This window comes from Vigna umbellata, chromosome 2 (genome assembly GCF_029865625.1).
Source record: "Vigna umbellata cultivar VRB3 chromosome 2, Vumbellata_1.0, whole genome shotgun sequence".
NCBI classification, from domain to species: Eukaryota; Viridiplantae; Streptophyta; class Magnoliopsida; order Fabales; family Fabaceae; genus Vigna; species Vigna umbellata.
Window position 1 is genome coordinate 6,419,460 of NC_142166.1, and position 20,905 is coordinate 6,440,364.

The window sequence follows — 20,905 nt, forward strand, 5'->3', positions numbered from 1 at the left end:
TTGAGTTGTTTTTAAGAATAAACTATATTAAGAATTTCACATTCTAAATGGCAATGCATTAAATACGATGATGATTGACTTAAATAATGTTGAACCTTTTTTGTTATTGGAACATATAATTTCGTTAATTTTGTTCTAATGATACAAAATAGTATTATCTTTTACATTGGTTTAGTCCTTTAAATATAAATTACTACCCATTTTTGTTTCTAATGATGCAAAATAACATAAGTCCTAAATCAGGAGTCCAATTCTTCTAATTTTGAAGGATGGTTTGGTTGCATTGAGTTGGGATGAAGGAAAAAAAAGTGTAACAGTATTACTCCGTTGAAAATAAGATAAAGTTTTGTAAGATTTTATATTTTTCCTTTATATTTATATTATAACAAATCTAAGATTCTTTTGAGAAAAAAGTTTTTGTCACCTCTCGTCATTGTGATGGTGATGCCGTCTAGTTTCGACCAACAATACCCATGGTTTTGATCACCTTGGCCAAGCGACTACCATGCCATCAGACGCCTTAATCAGAGCTCTTACGCGCTCTCAACGTCTAAAGTTGTGGATATGCTCCCTTTTACGTCGTGCATGGTGGCATGTCTCGCAGCGATTCAGAGTGTCGATGTCACTCTTTTTCCACTTTCAGGTTCATCGTGCATGCCCATCTCTTCTCAGAAAGCTATTTAGAGCATCGAGATTGTTTTTTTCTTTTTCAGGTGCCTTAATTGGAGAATCTTGAATTTTTATGGTTTCTCTCCTGTTCATCCATGGTTTCTTTCGCTGTTATCTCTTTTAACTTCCCTTCTGTCACCATTGCGTTTGACCCGTCCATATATGTTTTTTCTTCTTGGAAAACATGACTTTTGTTAGTTTATTTATAATCATGGTTACTCTTCAACAACGACCTCTTTATCTACCGGATGTCAACAATGCATTCCATAACGGCGATTTGCAAGAAAAGATTTACATGGAACAACCTCTCAAATTTATTGCTTAGGGACCCTATGTGTATATTCAACATAAGGGAGATTGATTATATACATAGTTTTCATTATATTCAACTAAGCCCAAAATATAAATAAGAAAAAATAACAAACTAACTAAAGATAAAAAATAAAGATAATATATGTACCAAGTTTGTTACTATTATAATTCACAAAGACTCCCTTGAAAACCAAATCTGAGAGCTTGCTCCATATAAATTTCTTCTAACAAATTGTCATTGAGGAATGCATTGTTGACATCTACTAGATAAAGAGATCATTGTTGAACAACCACCACGACTATAAATAAACTAAAAAAAACCATCTTTGCCACAGGAGAAAAAACATATATGAACGGGTCAAACGCAATAATGACAAAAGGGAGGTTATAAGAGACAATAGCGAAAGAAGCCATGGATAAACAGGAGAAAAACCTTAAAAATCATAGATTTTCCAATCAAGGCACCTGAAAAAACGAAAAAGAAATAGCAACGTCGACGCTCCGAATAGCTGCCTAAGATAATACGGGAAGTGCGATCACGCACGACGAACGTGGAAAAGAAAAAAAAGCGACATCGACGATCTGAATCATTGCCTAATAGGAGACGAGACATGTCACCACGCACGACGAAAAAGAAAGCATATCCACAACTTTAAAAGGCGTTGGGACTGCGTAAGAGCTCTGATGAAGGCGTCGTTGATGACACGGTGGTCACCTGGCCAAGACGATCAAAACTGTGTGATTGTCGATCGAAACTGAAACTCTAGTAATGGCAGTGGTAAACGACGATAATAGACAATGACACCGCTGATAGCGGTAAATGGTGTTGTCGCCGACAGTAAAGAATGTAGTGGTAGAGACAACGTTTTTTTCTCAAAAGAACCTAACTATAAATATCATGTTAAATATAATGAAAACTATCTATAAAATTAATCTTTCTTGTGTTAAATATACACATTGGATCCTCTATTTATAATAGAAAAAATATGAACTAAGACCAAAATACAAATAAGAAGTAATAACAACTACTAAAAATAAAATGACAACTACTAAAAATAAAAGTTAAAGAAAAGATAAAAATAATATATAATATTGTATATAATATTAACTTAAGAATTTATATATATAGTTGGTTTTATAGTTATGTATGCTTGTTAATTGTTCTATTTTATTGATTATATAATAATTTATTTATAAAATTAATACTATTTAAATGAGATGTTAAAAAGTACACCAATATGGCATAACTTAATTTTGATCAGTTATTTAATTACAAACAACTATATAACAGTAAGCTTGTTTGTTTTACCTTATTTATAACAGTAGATTGACTTTTCTTAATTATTTTATAAATTATGTCAGCAATAATGCGTTACTAATGACAATAATTTCTTCCGTCAGATTTATAATAAAATTAAGCTCGGTATTTAAACAGCTTAGAAAACAATTCTTGTTCATATAATCCTAAAGTGTCCTAAAGTTCTTAATCTATTGAAAATTTAATAAATTAATTTATAATAAATAAGAACTGGTTGTTTTATGACTCTTTCGTTTGTCAACTTTTATATTTTTCTGGTATAAAAAGAACGTTCAGATTTTAATGAAAAAACTTAGTCTTGAGTTTTCTATTGAAAATATTAAATTGGTTCTTGAGAATTTGAAACATAAAAATTGTTTATATTTAAATTTTATAATTATTTTGCTTTCAATTTTTGTGGTTAAAAATCTTTATTCCACAAGGATTTTATTTCTGTAAAATGAAAAGGGAAGAGTCCTAAAATTGCAGTATTTAATATTCGCGAAGTAGTTAGAAGTTATATAACTATCGGAATAGCTTCAAAAATTTAAAGGATAACTAGTTATATTAAAAATAGCTTTAACATATATACAATTTATAACTATCTAATTTCAATGTGTTAAATAATATAACTATTCTTTAAAATATTAGAAAAGCCAAATCCTTAAATTAATAGGAAAAATGATTACTTTTAAAATTTTCTACGAGGAAATAAATTAGATGACATTAAAAATATAAATATATATAAATATAAATATAAACAAACACACACACACACACACACACACACACACACATATATATATATATATATATATATATATATATATATTTAGGAACTTCTCACTCAAAACCTTGTCTCATTACACCAAACATTGGAAGAGATGATGCGCAATTACGTGGAGTTTCTTCTTGCATCAACAATTTCATAATGGAAATCTGATCTGAAAAATGGATTAAAATATATATCAAAATAAAAACAGATTTTAAAAAATGAATCTTTAATGGATCAAAACAGACCAAAATTAGAGCAGTTTGATACAACCAGATTTTTTGCCCACCCGTAATTCTGGCATCTGGGTTGAATTGAACGATAGAAATTTGGGCAACAGAAATGAACAGAACCGTAGACCTTCATACTATCTCATCTCAGGTCTCTTGGAAACCCCATTGTTTTGACACAATGACCGGATCCTTTGGATCCATCCATATCATTTGTCACCTTGTTTTGACAAAACTTGTATCAGCCACTCTCATGGTCTGCGTTCTGTCACACTCCCAACTTTTCTCTTTTTTGACACCCCAGTTTTCCTCTCAAATCTCTTTCTCTTCTTAGCTTGCTTTTGGAATGACTGTCCAACTAAAGAAGGTTGCTGTTTCAATGCAAAGCTTTTTGCTACGTGCCCCAAGTGAAGTTTCTTGATCATAAATATTCTTTTCAACTCACCACGATGTGCTGTGTATGCACGAACCCAAGAGCAAAATGCTTTCTTAGCAAGTTTATCTACCTCGGCCTGAAAAGGACAAGGCAAAAAATGGTTTACGAATACACAGAAGCATCAAAGAATCCCCTTCATGTAAGATTTTAGCTAAATCTTACGGAATATAACAGCTACCAAAATTGAAGACTTGAGGGGGATAAATATTATTATTCTCGTTACATCTTTGATTTAGTGCATGCTTGACTAATAATTTAGCACAAGGATTATCGCACATAAGAGAACCATTATTCCATTCCTTATTTTTATATTATAAACATTTCGTAAGCTTTAATTAAATAGGAGGTAATCCTTGACTTCCAACAAGACTATAACTTTCTATGCTCAATTTTTTCTAAATTTTAAAGATAACAAACTTGGGGGCAATTGTCTCTTTAATATATTTGGAAGTGTAACTCCTGGGTAAGGAATGGGAATCGACAAACAGAGGGAAGGTCAAATCCACAAGCTTGTTGGCTACTTCACTCTTGTTTTCCAAGAATCAAGGGTAAACGAATCATTCACAATGCAAAAACATAAAACCAAGAGATATATGTAAAAACCGCAAGTAGCATGTAACATAACTCAAATAATCAAATCCAAAAAGCTTTTTTCACACAAGTAGCATGTACAATTAAAACTGCTCATAAATTTAGTTATCAGTATTATGTACAACAATAACCAAGTCTTAACCAACTAGTTGGAGTTGGCTATACGGACCAATTGAAGCCATTAAGCTCAATTTTTCTTTTTTTTGAAACCACTAGTGCCAGTCCAGTGGTGGGAGGCCTTGGGTAATACCGTGCATGAGATTACAGGTTCTAACCTCAATGCATTGACCTCACCCTTTTAATCGGATGATCTTCTATTTGATCCAACTTACTGCAGGAGTATTTATTGTTCTACTTATAGTAAGATGGGGAATAAAGAGGTAAAAATACCTTAATTGGAATATTTGAGGAAAAGGGGGAGAACTCTCAAATCTAAAGCATCTTCCCACCCTTGAATTTTGGGGTTAATTTTAACAGGAAGATTTAAAAAGGTTAAAAAAATTCCCTTTATTTCCGCACTCAGCATCCAGCACAACCCCCCCTCCTGCACTTGAGGGCCTAATTTTCCAAACAAATCTATATGGCATTTTATTTTTATCGTCAGTAGTTTGTAAGTTCTATAGCTTAGTAGAAAACTAAACCACCATGAAATGTTTTGTTTTCCAAGTTAAGGATTACAAAGTTAAGACTAGATTAAATAAGGACACAACAAGGTGCAGATTTCAATGAGATCAGCAATGAAATTCACCTTCGACATGATGAAAGCTTCAAGTGCTTTCTGGAGACAAAGGACCCAGGGATGTGAATCTAAGAACACTGATTTCTTTGTGTAGTTCTTTTGTCCATATAGTGGAAAACTATCCAACACTTTGAGGATAGGATACTCTGTGAGTGAGACACCATGTTTTTCCAAGTCCTGTAAATAGTCTATCTCAACTGGTTGCAGAAATAGCAACGACTCTCCTTTTTCACCCAGTCGGGCAGTTCTACCAACCCTGCATTAGGAATTCATGACAAATCAGAAATAAGATATAGCATTTCAATTATAAAGAAAGATTGCAAATAATCATAATGGAATAACTGGGAAGATGCTCTATTTGCTCATGATTGGACATGTAAAACCAAAAACATAATTTTATGCTTTGGGGAAAAAAACCTTTAAATTTTGTTATAAAACAATTGTGGCATAAAGCAAGTGAAAACCATGCTTAAAAGCATTACAAGAAGCATTTTACATTTTCAATTTTATATTAGTCCTTGCTAGCTTATTTTTCGTCAAAATTTTAATACAATAATAATTATAGTTTGAGTGCCTATTACGCTTAAGAGGCTGAGGCATTATAACACCCTAAAAAAATTATGAACCAAGGTATTAGAATGACATCAGGAAAACAAACGATGGAAGAGTTCTAAAATTATTTTTTTACATTAATGAATCGTATAATTCAACTTGGTTTCATATTATTTTATGTTGTTGATCTCCAAGCCGTAACAATTTATCGGCTTTGATGTGTAATTTTCAGGTTAAACGATGTATGAACGTTTAGACAATTACCCCTCATCAATTAAAAGAAAATTTTCAATGTTTATATTTGCTAATACTCTTTTTATGCAACTCAAACTACTTGTTGAGCTTTATAGCACCATTTTTCCCTATTACTGCTCGTATTTGTTAATACAATCTCAAAAAACATACAGGTCATATAAACAGGTTAAAGCATGTTAATGAATATAACACAATATGAACACCTCCCCCTTCCCGCAAATAAATCAAACAAAAATAACTCAAACGTGAAAATTGGCAGATACCTATGAACATATTCCGTAGCTTCTCCAGGAGAATCATATTGTATGATGCATCTAACCTTTGGAAAATCCAGGCCTCTAGCAGAAACATCACTAGACAAAAGCAAAGCAGATTTCTCAGTTTTAAAGGTCTGAAAACTGGTTCTCCGGTCCTCCTGCACCATATTACCATGTAACCGAAAAATTTTGCATCCAAGAAACTTCTGTCGGGTCCCTTCTGCTTGTGAATAGGATGAAAATTGAAATTCACTCAACAGTGAATAGTGAAAATCTACTGCATCGCATGTTGAAAAGAATACAACAACCTGTCGAATCATAATGTCACTTACTAAGTATAAAATTTTGAATTTGTAAGAACTTTCATAAGTGGAAAGACAGATGCAGATTCATTCATGATGAATATAAGTTCCAGTCCCATAACCCAAAATAATATGGATTCTGGTAAATTTCTTAATGACATATTGCCATATAGATGAGATATTTTTGTTCTTGCTCTTTATGTGCATTTTTATTACAGCATTAGACCAAAATATTATTCAAAGTTCATGCCATCATATACCTATTTACAAACAATAATTAACCATTCAAAATTTACTAAATAAGAAACCATCTCAGAAATAGATTCAAGGAATAAAGGCAACAAAAAAGGGGTGGAGATTAAAGTGAAGCTTTACCTTTTGCGAAGGTTCCCTTTCAAAGAGATGCTTTATAATTGAAAGAAGTACAGGTAGTCGTGAACCGCAAGGCACTGCATAGTAATCCAACTAGAAATTCAAGATCTTAAAATAGCATCTAAAATTAGAAAGCTTACTGAAGAAATTTCTAATTTATCACATACCTTTCATGTATCTCTGAATCAACTGTACAGGAACTTTGTAATCTCCAACTGTTGGCATTTTACTGGAATACTGGTCTTCATTATCTCCATCAGATTCTGAATGGTCATTGCTTACAGCTGTTGAAATTTGTGCTATTTTCTTATCATCAAGACCAACCATCACTGGATTGTCTAGACTAATTTTAGCAAGGTGGTTCACTTTCTCGTTTAAGGTGGCAGATAAAAGCAAATTCTGTCTTTCAATTTTAGAGTTTCTTGTAACTGTATTCTTTTGGTCATCATGCATTGTTTTCCTTGAACCTAAAAGATCTAGTATTTCCTCTATATCTTTTCCAAATCCTAATTCCAAAATCCTGGAAAAAAATATGATACATTAATTCATTAGTGAAACAATATAAAACAATGAAAACAATCCATCCAGAAATAAGTATCATATTGACTTTTGTTATGATAATTGTTGTAACTAAATAATCACTTAGTAACAGAAAAACGGATCACAGTTGTTTTCATTACTATGTATAAAAGGTTTATTGAATAAGAAAGAAATAGACAATCGAATTAGATTGTATTTTGTTTCGATCAATAATCTCAGAATGTTTCTGTAATATACATTCCTGTGTTTGTATTCTTCGAGTGTTTCCTACAATACGGGTTTTATACAACAAATATCATAACAACTTTGCAGTATGAAATATAAGTTGATTTATGTGATAGCAATACAATTGACGAAAACCATACCGATCAGCTTCATCAAAAATTATCCAGCGCAGATTTAAGTGCAAGAATGATGTTGTGTTCTTCAAGTGATCTAGAAGACGCCCAGGAGTTGCTATAAGAATTGATATGCCTGAAAAGGAAACAAAAAGGTTATAAATATGATCAAGTAAGTACTAAAAGTCTTACTTAAGTTTCAGATACAAGAAAGAACACCTACAAAGCTCTTTGTAATCATGACATAGCTTTTCTTTTATGCACAATTTTTTTCTTTTGAACATAAAAAAATACTGTAAATATCCTATATTTTCTTCCATCACAATTTCATCCCCATCATTTTCAAGATTTTATTGTTGAACAACTAGAAAACAAACTTAAATGACTGTTGAAAAGTGGGTATATATGATGAATACAAATGATGACACGATTTTTACCTTTGCGCAGCCTGGCTTTCTCCTTTGATCTATTTTCTCCACCCATAATATATCCTGGAACAATCCAATGAAATCGATGCAATAACTTCTGAAGAATTTCATAAACCTGCAAACATAGCTCACGCGTCGGTACAAGAACCAACGCTATTGCCGATAGCTCAATTAAATTTATAACTAATACGAGCTTAACTTGCCATAACAATAAGCAAAATAATATGTTTAGACACTATATAACAGTTAAATTGATATGTTAAACAATACTTTCAGGAACAAAGTTTGATATATGTTTTCAAGATGCACTATTTCAATATTATACATTATAGAAAATAATGTGTCTTCACTTAACAGCTTAAGGCTGTACACAGTTGTTATTTGACATATAATCAAGAGCTCAATCCCTTCTATTCTTATACTAATGAAAGAAAACGTTAATAATAAACTCGTGATGAATAAAATTGTTGAGAATTGGTCTTTGATAGAGCCCAATGATACCATACAATCTATATACCTAACACCACCCAGTAAAATAAGGATTTTGTCACTGTTTGTAAGGTCACGTTGGTATGTACGTTATCGATGCTTCAATATTAAAAAGGGGTTTAGCATACCTAACTGCTTATGTTTTTCCTTTTTGGGGCAGTTGATCACTGAAGTTCCAACTTTCACTCTCACCATCCCCCTCCTCTATAAAATTCATGCGAAGCCATGGGATTCGAAAACAAATCCAAAGTAACTCGACAAAATAACAAAGCTAATGTCAAATTTAAGTATTACTTCCATTATCTTATAAGTCATCACTACTTCAAGATGAACTATAAGTAGGATATATATTCACCATCCTCAAATGATAAAAGTGATCAAAATGTGCTGGCCATTTAGCAAAAAAATAATAATAATTACACAAAGGAACTAAATCATTCAAAACAAAAACAAAACGCACCAAATGTTCCATCAGAGCGCTGAATCCGATTTTCGTAACCCTGCAAGAGATGAACAATCGGAGCGAGATACGCAGCAGTCTTCCCCGTGCCCGTTGCAGCATTCACCAGTCTATAATTCTTAATTAAAGAACCCAATTATGGATTTTCAATAAAAAATCTCAGCAAGAAACACCAAAAACTAAGAAAAGGATACGCATGACGCCCAGAGAGAATAACAGGAATCGCTTGAGCTTGTACCAGCGTCGGAACTTCGAACCCCAACCTCTCTGTAAACAATCAAAAATTAAAAATCAAATTGTGTCACTCTCTATAGAACCAACCAAGAATAAATAACCACAAAACAAGAAAAAATACCATGAAGTTGTTCACACAAATTGGAATCAAGGCCAAGGCTGGAGAAGGAGCATGAAGCAAAAACGTTGTCGTTGCTGCCATTACCCTCGTTTTTCACTCCCTGACTAAGCTTCTTCACCCCCATTATTTCTTCTCTTGATCCATTCTGAGCGAAAGGGTTTACGAGGTTTTATAATTTTGGGCCGACTTTTTTGGGCCGATCCCTTGGAGGCCCATCAGTGTGAAATAATATATGGCAAGTGCTGAATGGGCTTGTTGGCGAGGGCCATTATGGGAACGGCGGAGGAGGTGGTGGAAATAGAGAGTTTGGAGAAGAGTTTGTTGGAGGAGAATGAGCGCGAGACGGAGGCGGTGCTCTATGCGGCGTCGTTCCGGGAGATGGAACACAGATTCGTGAAGTATCAAACAGTGCAGTGGGTGCTTTACTCCGTGTTGTTGATTCTGGCATGGGGCATTGGATTTCTCATGTTGCTTTATCTACCAGTGAGAAGGTTCATACTGAGGAAGGATATTCGTTCTAGAACCCTCTATCTCACTCCAAACGCCATTGTTTACAAGGCAATCTCTCCCTCTCTCGTGTTGATTTATCGTTATTTATTTTTTGAGAAATCAAAATTTCGTGAATATGTGGTTGTGTTGCTCAGATTACGAGGCCGGTGCCATTTCCGTGTTTTGGAGTGCTGAAGAAGGAGAAGCACGTTTTGCTGCACTCTGTGGCAGATGTTGTGGTTGAACAAGGTGCAGATTGTTCACTTTTCTAATGTATTATTGTGCTTTGATTTGCAAAAGAGTGGGATGAAATGTAATGAAAAAAAAAATGATGTTAAAATTAAAATACATCGAATGAGTAAAGTGTTTTTTTCTCATTCCGTTTAACTATGATTAATGGTTTAGATTTATGATGCTTATTTAACCCGGTGTTCTCGCTAGAGTTGGAGACAAGCCTTGTGGAAACACTTGATTATTAAGAGATGAGAATTATAATTCTGGTCTCGGTCTTCTTTTGACATTGAACTAGATTAATCATGTATGACCGTTTCTGATAGGATTACTATTATTTATTCTTCCGTTCAGTTGACACTATCTGTTGTGATTGGTTTCATTTCTTGTTTTTCTATTAAGCTTTCCAATATCCAGTAATGGTTTTATGGTCGTATGGTTTCAATTTTTAGTTCGTGATTTATTGTCTCTATTCATAGGATACATGCAATCACTTTTTGGCGTCTATTCTCTTAGAATTGAAAATGTTGGAGTTAGAAGGCCACCCAGTGATGATGTTAAAATCGAGGGGGTTGCGAACCCAAATGCTTTCAGGAAGGTATCCTTCTTTTAAAGACATATCCAAAATCTAAAACCGTTTCTAGTTAGAAATTTCTCGTTGCTCTCGTCTTCCGCATCAAGTTGATTGATAGCATGGGTTATGTGGAACTGCTCTTTGCAATGCTTCCATTCTTTTCAGGCAGTTATGATGCGTCTATCAAATATGAGAAATGAGGTTATGTCGAGGCAGGTTTCTACATTTGAAGATGTTCCAAACCATCTGATGGTAAGTCATCGCTGTGCCAGATTGGGAATAAATTTTTTAAAAATTTTCTACTTTTTCTTTTTGTCTCTTTTTCTTCTGGGGAAGTGGGTGACCGATAGTGTTAAGTCATTGACTGGTAAACCTTTATATTGCTTAGCACTCATTGCTCATGTTGCTTACTTATTGTCTCTATCTATCTCACCTTTTATTGTTTTCTGTAACTTCCAGATGTCTACATCGAAGTCATTGAAACATGATTATAAACCTTCTCGGGAGCAGCTACTAATGCAGAAACTAGAGGAAGTTGGAAGCTCTGTCAAGGTAGAAAATTTACATGAGATGTTGAATTGTTATTTAATTAATGGCACCGAGGATGGGAAGAAACACGAATTTTAATAATTCCCGAGATTGAAATAGAATAAAAAATTGCGAAAAGGGAAAGGATTCAGTTTTATGTATCTAAACTGAAGTTGATTCTTTTCTTTTCGCTAAGAACCCAGGTATGTTGTTTATTGCAGAGAATACAATCTTTATTTGAAGAGCAACAATCCCAAACAACAGAATCCATAGATTGAGGTTAGTGAATTTTATGTAAAAAAAAAAATCCTGTGTTGTTTGCATGTATTCGGCTTTACATTCAAGTGCTTGTCCACTTTGATATATAAAAGCAATAAATATTAAAGAGACGCACGTAGCTAGAGGAAAATTGATACAAATATTTAGATCAAAATCAATTTTCAAGCCAGATAAGGATGGAATTTTTTCCAGATACCAGCATATAATTTGGTGATTCTTTATTATTCATATGCTGACTTTGCGTGTGTTGTATACGTATGTTAATTTTCCATTGGACACACAGGTGCGGTGATATTGTAAATAACGATCAATATCTCTTCCCAGGGCAGTTTTCAGTTTCAATAAATATTAGTGCTACTTTGTTGACAGCCCCTAGAAGTGTATGTTTGACGCCACCTGCAAAATTGTAGCTATTTATTTTGTTAGTTTGTATCCCGTAGCTCTCAAATTTGCCTCTTTAAACAACAAAAATTGTACATCTTGATCGTTATGCGGCTTGAAGGCTTGGAAGGTATCTCGAAATGAATACGTTTCAAATGTTCTATGTATGTTGATTATTTCAGATGTAATACTTTTCTCCCGTTGTTTTATTTTCATGTAATGCAGAGTGAGAAGCTTTTTGTATTGTACTAGTAGTATCCTTTGTTTAGAATCTTGTTAAAATATTAAGTAACGTGATTTTTGTTAAACTTCTTATGTTTAGTTTAACTTTAAAAAATTAACTTTAGATTTGGAATTGTTTTCGACTTTCTAGAATCACATCAAATTACATTAATTTAAAGTGATATTTCTTTTGTTTAGTTCATGTTAACATCTCTATATTTGGTAAAATGGCACACTACTCACTCCATTAATTGAGTTTGTACAAATAATAAGCAAGCAAAATTATATTTCTAACGTTTATTTTTTCATAGTTGAACATGTCTTTTTTTTCAGGTATTTTAGTTTTTTAAATTCATAATTTTAAATAAAATTAACTATATAGTATACTAACTTTTAAAATCGTTTTTTTAAATAGAAACTCAACATGAATTATCTCATTTAGCATCGTTCACCCTTTCAACTCAATAAAACAGAATATTAATATTTATGACATTACGGTAGACAAATAAAACAGATATCAGATGAAAAATAAGTGGAGATAATAAATAAATAGTAATGAGTTGTACAAATTTTTAATTTATTTCTTCTCTTTTTTCTCTTCTCAACAAACACAACTTTCTTTTCCTTCCTTTGACAATGAATCAAATAAAATTAGTACTAAAATAAATTCTTTATAAAAAGAATCACTTGTTGAAGAATCACTTCTATGCTCAAACAATTCTTCAATAGTACAGTTCAATTAATAGTACAATTACACCTGCGTGTATAAAAATTCAAATATTGTTTCGCACAATTTGCCTCTTCTAACCCTAGTTCCCACTTGATTTAACAAAAAGCTAATTTCGATCCCAAAGAAGGGGAAGTTAAAGTACATAAATATCTGTTACATGTATTAACACAAAAAGCCTCCACTTGTAAGTTATAGATACAGAAATTTGAGGTCAAGATTAGCTTTTACTTTGCAGGTGGTTGGGCAATTTGTTGCAGCTGGTGAACAACATGAGACATTCTAGGGCGCATAGAAGGAACATGCTGCGTGCAGGAATAAACAAGGTCAACCACCTTTTGGATGGTACTAGCCTCAGGGATAATGCTAGAAGAGGATGAAGTTATATGAGGATCCAAGAGTTCATGGTAGCGATGAACTTGCACAAGAGGTGTTGCCCACTCAAAGATACTCTGCCAACCAACAGAATCAACTGCCTGTGTAGGTCTACGTCCACTTACTATTTCAAGTAGTAGGACGCCAAAACTATATACGTCACTCTTTGTTGTAAACTCGTTTCTATACACAAACTCTGGAGCAAGATATCCGTAAGTTCCACCTGCCATGACAGTTCTCTCATGCATTACTTCGTACGGCACAATCTTGGACAGACCAACACCCATCAGGCGTGCTCCAAACTCCTCATCCAGGAGTACATTGCTTGCACGTATATCTCGATGCACCACTTGTGGCTTAACCTTGTCATGCAGAAACCTGTTGAAATAGAGAGGTGGGCCGCAATTATACATTAATCAATCTATCATTTAAGTTCAAAATACTGCAGAGTATGGAATATTTAATTTATTTATTTATTTACTTTTAATCGGAAAATCAAGTTTGGAACAAACTCAAGAGGAATAGTTTCGTAGAGTGAATGGAATTATAATTACCGTTATGAAAAAACTCAACAAACATTCATATGGTTCCCCGGACATGGGTTTCAAATTATTTCCTCCTCTCTTTCTTCTTGATAGGTAGATAACGGCCTACTTACCCTTGGCATGATTTTACAAGCTAACTAACATAGCATATTTAGAGACTAAAAAGCCATCGGGTTTCTTTTGTTATATCCTCCTATAAAGCACACAAGGCATTGAAGAGTTTGCATAATGAAGGTAAACATAATCCACTACACTGGACCAATATAGGACAGCAACAATGAAATGAAGCAACGTTATATAACTAACCAGGAAAAAGTCCTTGAAGATTGATGCTAAAGGAGTGAAATCTTTCATAAATGATCTTACATGGCTCAGGAAATGTAATTTTTTATATAATATAATAAATAAACATTAGAAAAGAAGATAATATTTAAAACATCTTCAAAAATCTCAATTGATACAGTCTAGTGCTGGACAAGGAAACTGTAGATAGCCCATAACGCAAACGAAAACTGAAACCTAACCGGCAATTAAAAAAACACATTAATTATTTCCTCTTTTCTAGATGGATCAGGATCCTCTAATGATAACTAGTGAAATGAGGACATAATATAAGACAGATGCAATGCAAGATTAGTGGATCCAACACAAACAACAATGGGCTACGATAATTAGCTCTATATCTCTATCTCCCTCTATGATCATCTAGTGTCAAATAGCATTGTGGGATCCTGGTACATTTACTCTGAAACTCCACCGTCCACGTGAAGTTTTGAGCCAAGTACACCAGCAGAGCATATTTTAATTCATTCAACTCCACCATCCTTTGTAATATTTACTTGGCCAAATGGCGATCCCTATCTTTAGAATGAAAAGAATATTGCTCTCATGCAAAAATAACATTCAAGAACAGGATGGCTGTAGGACTTTAGAGACAGGGAAATCCAGAACATGAAAGTTCTTCACTCAATTGACCACCATCCACGCGAAGTTTTGAGCCAAGTACACCAGCAGAGCATATTTTAATTCATTCAACTCCACCATCCTTTGTAATATTTACTTGGTCAAATGGCGATCCCTATCTTTAGAATGAAAAGAATATTGCTCTCATGCAAAAATAACATTCAAGAACAGGATGGCTGTAGGACTTTAGAGACAGGGAAATCCAGAACATGAAAGTTCTTCACTCAATTTGATAATCAATGAGACCAGTGACATTTAGACATACTAGATGGAACAAACATATCCCGAGTTCTATTCTATTGTTGCTACATTGTAAAGAAAGAATTGAAAAGGACAGTTTAAAAATGAAACACTCTGGTTCCAATTAAAAGGGTGGAACATCAAAGAAAACAGACTGGAAAGAAAAATCAATTTCATTTCAATTTGTCCATGCACCAGACACAACAAGTATTAAATTAAATGTTCCCTTATGAAATTTGGAATCTTAAAAGTCATAATGCAGTGCATATTACAAAGAATGCACACAAATACAACAGAATAACCTAAATGCCCACATTCATAGCAAAACAATTTGTATCATAAGAAATTTTTTGTTAATTTGAGTGAAATATGCACATGAACAAGGAGTGTGAAAAATTGTAGATAAAATGAAGTTAGCAAAATAAAAAGTATATTTTGAACATACGCAATTCCTTGAGCAAGCGTTGTAGCAATTTTCATCCTCATAGCCCAATCTAAGCTGCGACCTCCCCTAGGTATGTGATGCAGCCATTTATCTAAGGGACCATTAGCTACAAACTCATAAACAATGTAGCGATCACCATGATCATAGCAGCATCCCATCACAGCAACCAGATTGGGATATCGAAGCCTAGCAACCCTGCTAATTTCAGAATAAAACTCCTTTTTCCTCTGAAAGCTTGTCCTCTTTAATCTCTTAACTGCAACCCTTGAACCATCTGATAAAACCCCACTGTATGTACCACCAGTCTTGGTATCACCAACAAGACGATTACCTTCACTGAAATTCTTCGTAATTGACCTTAACTCCTCTTTGGTGAAGACTTTCCATGATGGAAGAGAAGCTCCTGGAACAGATATTTTTCTAGACCGCCTTCTTTTCTTTCCCCGCTTATATACAAGAAGCCAAACTACCACTGCTAATGTTGTAGAGAGTATCAATGCACTCACTACTATGAGGATGATAAGGTAATAATCCCTATGGCAGTGCATCCGGTTACACGCTGCATCTATTATAAAAGAAAATGGGTAAACGGTTCAGTCAGAAATGATGATTTAAAAATTCATTGAACGATGCACCTATTGAACATATTTTTTAATAGCAAGAGACTTTTTGGGTGAGGGAATAAAATAGATTTGAAAATATAAATACTGAATCTCTAATGAATGCAAAATGAGAATTGGTAGTGATATACAACGAGAACATACCTATATCAAGTATACACAGAGAAGAGTGAGGATTATCGCATCTCTCACTCACGAGAGAGTTTGAATTATTAGTCATTACTGTGCACAGATTATCTGTATTGTTTCCATGACAGGATAGTCCAGTTCCATTACAATGGGGAGGAACATTTTCCAATGGAAATATGGAGTTATTCCCTGGTGAATTGTCAGACCACATCCACTGATAACCAGTTGTAGTGTTGCGTCTTTGTCCACCAATCCAGCAACTATTCACAGATTCACCACACAGGCTCTGAGCAAATTGTAGCTCCTGAAGTGATGTCAATGAAGCTAAATGTCCACCATACTTACTACAACAGATTTCTGAGTCATTCCAAGATTGAGGCCTCCCAACATGAAGAAAGCATTTGGTCTTGTTAGGGTCCATAACCCAACCAATAGGGCAAGGTACTGCAGAAGGAGAGGAAATAATATAATAATTGAAAACTCAAGCATTACTATTCAAAGTCTATCCAAACAAATAACAAAATTCACTATCCAAATGTGACTATAAGCATCATCAGATGTAATGTATTAGAATTTATATAGAATATATCAAATCATGAATATTAAGTATTACGAATTGTGCACAACAATTCTTATACCATTCATGTAGATAATAGGATGTGAGCATCGATGTTGTCCAAATCAGTAAACTTGCACAATCCTGCAACTTTGGGGGCACTATTGACCAAATTCACATGGCAGAGCAGAGAATCTGCCGATCATTAAATGCTCACAAGTTTGCTTGCAGAAACAGCAGATCATTGCCCATGTTAATCTTGAATGTTGGATGGTCTTGGAATTTTGTTACCCAACTTGGGAAATATGTGTGTGTGTCTGTGTGTGAGTGGACTATTCAGGTTGTCTATTGTAACCCAATTCAAAAATTAGATGTACATCCCATTTGTGCTTAAGGTTCCCAAAATGCACATAGAAACCATCGCTCGTTTCTATTCATAGCTGTCAGCGAGCAGCACTGACGCTGCATCACCAACATCTAAATATAATTGTGCATTTTTAAGAGGATATTACAATCCAAGTTACCATCCCTAAGTTATGATCATGTTACCCCCTTCCTATCAATGATCCACGAGTTTTATAAAATTGATGAGCATGATGAGATGCATCTAGACGCAAACTCACTGATGAGAGAAAACCTTCCAATTAGTTATAATTAGTTGTAATTTGCCTGTGTATTAGTTAGCTTGTTAGTTTTACTTGGGTGCTAACAGCAAATTATTCTTGTAAACTACTATTCAGCTAGTAACTAAGTGAACAAAATTGCAACATGTATTTGTTTAACACCTCTGACTTTTCAAGGTCAAGAAAGCATAATTTATTTTCAGTGCTGACCTTGTCTCCTAGGATATCCACTAAATATAACAGAAAATATTACCAGTGAAACTGAGATAATTTAGTGATATTCCTCCAGAGTCGGAGGTATTCAATGACTCTTCATAATCATTGGGGAAAATCTCAAGCATCAATGCTTTTGGATCAGAGAGAGTACAATAATAATAACAATAATTATAGCAACGACAATAATAATAATAATTTCTAAAATAGCAACTACCATCGTTATGTAAGCAATAGAAGAACTCGTACCTTTTGTATCTCTACTGAGAGAACCATCGAAGTATCCACAAGTCTCGTTCAGTGTCTGCAAGCAAGACAAAGCTTCCACAAATCGGTTCACAACATAAAACATTTCTCAAGAAAGAACTATAAAAGGAAAACTTCAGTTACTATTACTATTATTTCTTGAGATTGACCAAACATGTAGTAACACACTCACAGCATTGGAAGCGAGTCCATGAGCAGCAACAGCGAGTAGAGAGAGCAGAAGGAGAAGAAATTGCAGTGCCATGGACTTAGCTTCCATCACAGTAACCTCAAAACCTGGATTCCACTAATGAAGAAACGGGAACATCACATACCGAGAGCGTGCCAGAGTAACAGCAGCAGAAGAAGAAGAAGAGCTGTTCATTTCTTTGCCCTTGAAGTGTAAGAAGTAAAGGAAAGAGGGGAAGGCGTTCCAATTCTGGTTCGTTCATTTCAGCGTTTTGGTGGGTAGGTGTAAATGCAATTAAAGACAGTCACCACTCTGAACGAAGAGGTGTCAGATCTGTTCAAAGGGTGTTGCTCCCTCCACCCCCACACATCTCTTCCTCCACCTCCCCTTTACTATTTTGCCCCTTCCTCCACCTTTCCTTTACTATTTTGCCCCTCAGTAAAATTTTATTTTTAAAATTGTTGTTTTTTAATTTTATTCATTTATAACATATTTCACTGATAACCTACGTAGTTTCTTGTATGAGTAAAATATTTTTCTACAAAGCTTGGTGATCGTGAAAAGAATTATCAAACAATCTTCTTCTTGTTCTCGGTGCAGTACGTGGTGCAGTGCGTTTATGGTGTAGTGTCCTTGTCGTGGTTCCTCTCCAGGTACGTAGTCATAATCCTTCCAATAATCCTAAACCCTAAATCCTTCCCATACTTCCAATAATCCTTTTAATATCCAAGCCTATAATCCTTGCATGAGCCGCAAAACGTAGTAAAATAAAAACGAAACGTAAAAGGAACACTGCCTCTGGACGGATGACATCCTTCAACGGATGTCAACATCCGTTGAAGGCAAAACGGATGTCGACATCCGTTTAAGGCAAAAGGGATGTCGACATCTTACGTTTCGTTTTTATTTTATTTGTTTATTTTATTTACAGTAATTTATATTTAAATTTATAATTTTAAATGTTATATATGGTTAGTTTTTAAACGTAATAATTTTGTTAAAATATGAATTTGTTAAAATATGAATTTGTTATAGGTGGAGAAGAAGCTTAACGGAAGAGAGAAAGGTAAACGAAAATGGAAGAGAGGAAGAGGTGCAGAGGGAAGTAAATCAGAAGTTTTAAATAAATTAAAATATTAAAATAATAAAAATAAAAAATTTTAACTTTTGAGGATATAATTGTCATTTTAGAAGGATATAATTGGCATTTTAGAAAATTGGGGAGGTGGAGGAAGAGACGTGTGGGGGTGGAGGGAGTAACACCCCTGTTCAAAAGGCACAGGTCAGTCTTTTTCACGTCGCAAAAGCCCAATATGCTAGGCCCATTTTAGTGTAGTCAATTTTCAGCAAGTCCAAACACAAGCTGAAACCCATTCTCAACCTATATTTCCAACATAACATGCCACTTCTTTTAGTTTATTATATAACGAATTTAAACTTAAATTTTTTTATTTTATAAAATTAAAACATCCTGTGTGATTAATTATTTATAGCATTTTAAATTTTACTTTAAGAAAATATAATTAGTTTTACAATATAATAAAGTTCAGTGGGTATAAGCATATACTTTAATCGAATAGGACATCAATCATACCAATAAGTTTACATCTCATACGGACACCAACCAATCAAGTTCCCTGTAACCCGCCCATATAACTTAATCATGCATTCTATTACTTATAATTCAGATAAGCTTAAACCATTCGGAAGTCTCTATTTTTATGGGTTATCTTAGTTATATCTTCATCTTTTAAATTTTATTAATTAAATTTTTAATATTAAAAAATTGAATTAATTTAGTTCCTACTATTAAATTAACTTAACCGGATTAACTTAACTTAACCGGATTAACTTTTTGATGAGCTCGCACAGTGACAAGGTAAGTATTTTATTCGGGAATGTATATTAAAAAAATAAAAAAATAATGTTTCTGATAACCTAATTCCACAATATGTAAGCTTTCTGCTTCACCTTGCCACCAAAGCCCCATTCCTGCTTGATGATCCAAATGGGTATCCAATACCCTCTCTACTCAGCAACAATTGCTATACTTGGTGGTACCCTTGTTCCATATTACCTTGAAGAGACAACAAAATGGGGTCTTGTGTTAGTGAAGCTAATCTAAGAGAGATTTTGCAATTCTGTTATCAAGAAAATTTAGCCTTTCTTGGAGATGAGGTTTACCCAACAACGGTTGTGGCGCAGCAAGGTGGTGACAGAGAGACTGAAGGCTTTGCAGCGTGGAGTTCTGGCTTGGAGTTCGATTTGGGCGTTTTACGGTTCGAAGGATTTTTCGGATTGGGTCTCTGTTTGGGCTTCTGCAGGTGTGTGCTTAATGGCGGAGGCATGGCGGAATTGCGACTGGGATTTCGCAATGGTAGCGGCACTTTCTGTTTCTGATTTTGGTTGCAGGTGGTGCGCGAGAAGCGTGGTGGCTTGACAGAGAAAAGTCGCGTCGATTTCGCGATGTTGATGAGGATGGTACGCGAGGAAGAAGATGGTGGCCTGAAGCGACGGTGACTCGGACGAGCTCGTGGTGACGGCAGCCTAGGGTTGGATTGCGCGAGAATGATGGTTGTTGTCCGGTTAAGCCTAGGGTTTGCTTCCAGTGAAGCCTAGGGTTTGCTGTTGGAAAAGATGACATAGAGGTGGATGTGGCAAAACTTGGTCAAGTCAACTTGAATCTGAAAAAGATAATTTTATTGGAATTGTGTCGTTTGAGAAGAAGAAATTGAAAATGAAAAAGAGTGTTGAATTTGTCATGACTTCAAAGAAAAAAATTATATGAATAAAAATGAATCATAAACTTATATAGTAGTTAAATTATTAATTAATTTTTTTATTAAACTGATATGTGATCACTTTTTCAACTAAGTTAATATCAAATTAAGATAAAAACACTAAATTCACTTCATTTAATAAATTTTGGTTTTCG

General features: G+C 34.2%; 3 protein-coding genes and 1 long non-coding RNA gene across 8 annotated transcripts; 1 reads left to right on the forward strand and 3 right to left on the reverse strand.

Annotated features, from left to right (window-relative positions):
- Positions 1-3,223: 3,223 nt before the first annotated feature.
- Positions 3,224-9,553, reverse strand: LOC124834264 (P-loop containing nucleoside triphosphate hydrolases superfamily protein). Of its 3 annotated transcripts, none has more exons than XM_047308924.2 (10): positions 9,395-9,553; positions 9,234-9,306; positions 9,040-9,149; positions 8,100-8,243; positions 7,690-7,798; positions 6,952-7,304; positions 6,788-6,861; positions 6,117-6,418; positions 5,056-5,302; positions 3,224-3,792 (listed from the first exon to the last, which is right to left on the reverse strand). In XM_047308924.2, the coding sequence occupies exons 1-10, from the start codon at positions 9,516-9,518 to the stop codon at positions 3,532-3,534; spliced, it is 1,797 nt and encodes a 598-aa protein (XP_047164880.1). In that variant the 5' UTR covers positions 9,519-9,553; the 3' UTR covers positions 3,224-3,531. The 3 variants fall into 3 exon arrangements, with proteins under 3 accessions (XP_047164880.1, XP_047164881.1, XP_087962024.1); XM_047308925.2 differs by having other exon boundaries at positions 8,100-8,205; positions 9,395-9,463; XM_088105898.1 differs by lacking the exons at positions 9,040-9,149; positions 9,234-9,306; positions 9,395-9,553 and adding an exon at positions 8,708-9,022.
- A 72-nt stretch (positions 9,554-9,625) lies between these two features.
- Positions 9,626-12,127, forward strand: LOC124834277 (uncharacterized). 2 transcript variants are annotated; one of them, XM_047308941.2, is made up of 7 exons: positions 9,626-9,952; positions 10,039-10,132; positions 10,594-10,712; positions 10,854-10,940; positions 11,148-11,240; positions 11,438-11,495; positions 11,779-12,127. In XM_047308941.2, exons 1-6 carry the CDS (start codon positions 9,641-9,643, stop codon positions 11,492-11,494), a joined length of 762 nt encoding a protein of 253 aa, XP_047164897.1. In that variant the 5' UTR covers positions 9,626-9,640; the 3' UTR covers position 11,495; positions 11,779-12,127. The 2 variants fall into 2 exon arrangements, with proteins under 2 accessions (XP_047164897.1, XP_087962026.1); XM_088105900.1 differs by having other exon boundaries at positions 11,820-12,127.
- A 608-nt stretch (positions 12,128-12,735) lies between these two features.
- On the reverse strand, positions 12,736-18,247 carry LOC124834276 (protein kinase family protein / C-type lectin domain-containing protein). 2 transcript variants are annotated; one of them, XM_088105899.1, is made up of 5 exons: positions 18,116-18,247; positions 17,784-17,838; positions 16,158-16,586; positions 15,394-15,958; positions 12,736-13,578 (listed from the first exon to the last, which is right to left on the reverse strand). In XM_088105899.1, the coding sequence occupies exons 1-5, from the start codon at positions 18,230-18,232 to the stop codon at positions 13,053-13,055; spliced, it is 1,692 nt and encodes a 563-aa protein (XP_087962025.1). In that variant the 5' UTR covers positions 18,233-18,247; the 3' UTR covers positions 12,736-13,052. The 2 variants fall into 2 exon arrangements, with proteins under 2 accessions (XP_087962025.1, XP_047164895.2); XM_047308939.2 differs by having other exon boundaries at positions 17,974-18,210.
- Positions 18,248-19,842: 1,595 nt separating this feature from the next.
- LOC148203272 (uncharacterized) lies at positions 19,843-20,905 on the reverse strand. Its single transcript, XR_015784534.1, has 2 exons — positions 20,155-20,905; positions 19,843-20,047 (listed from the first exon to the last, which is right to left on the reverse strand). It is a non-coding gene; the product is annotated as an uncharacterized LOC148203272 (long non-coding RNA).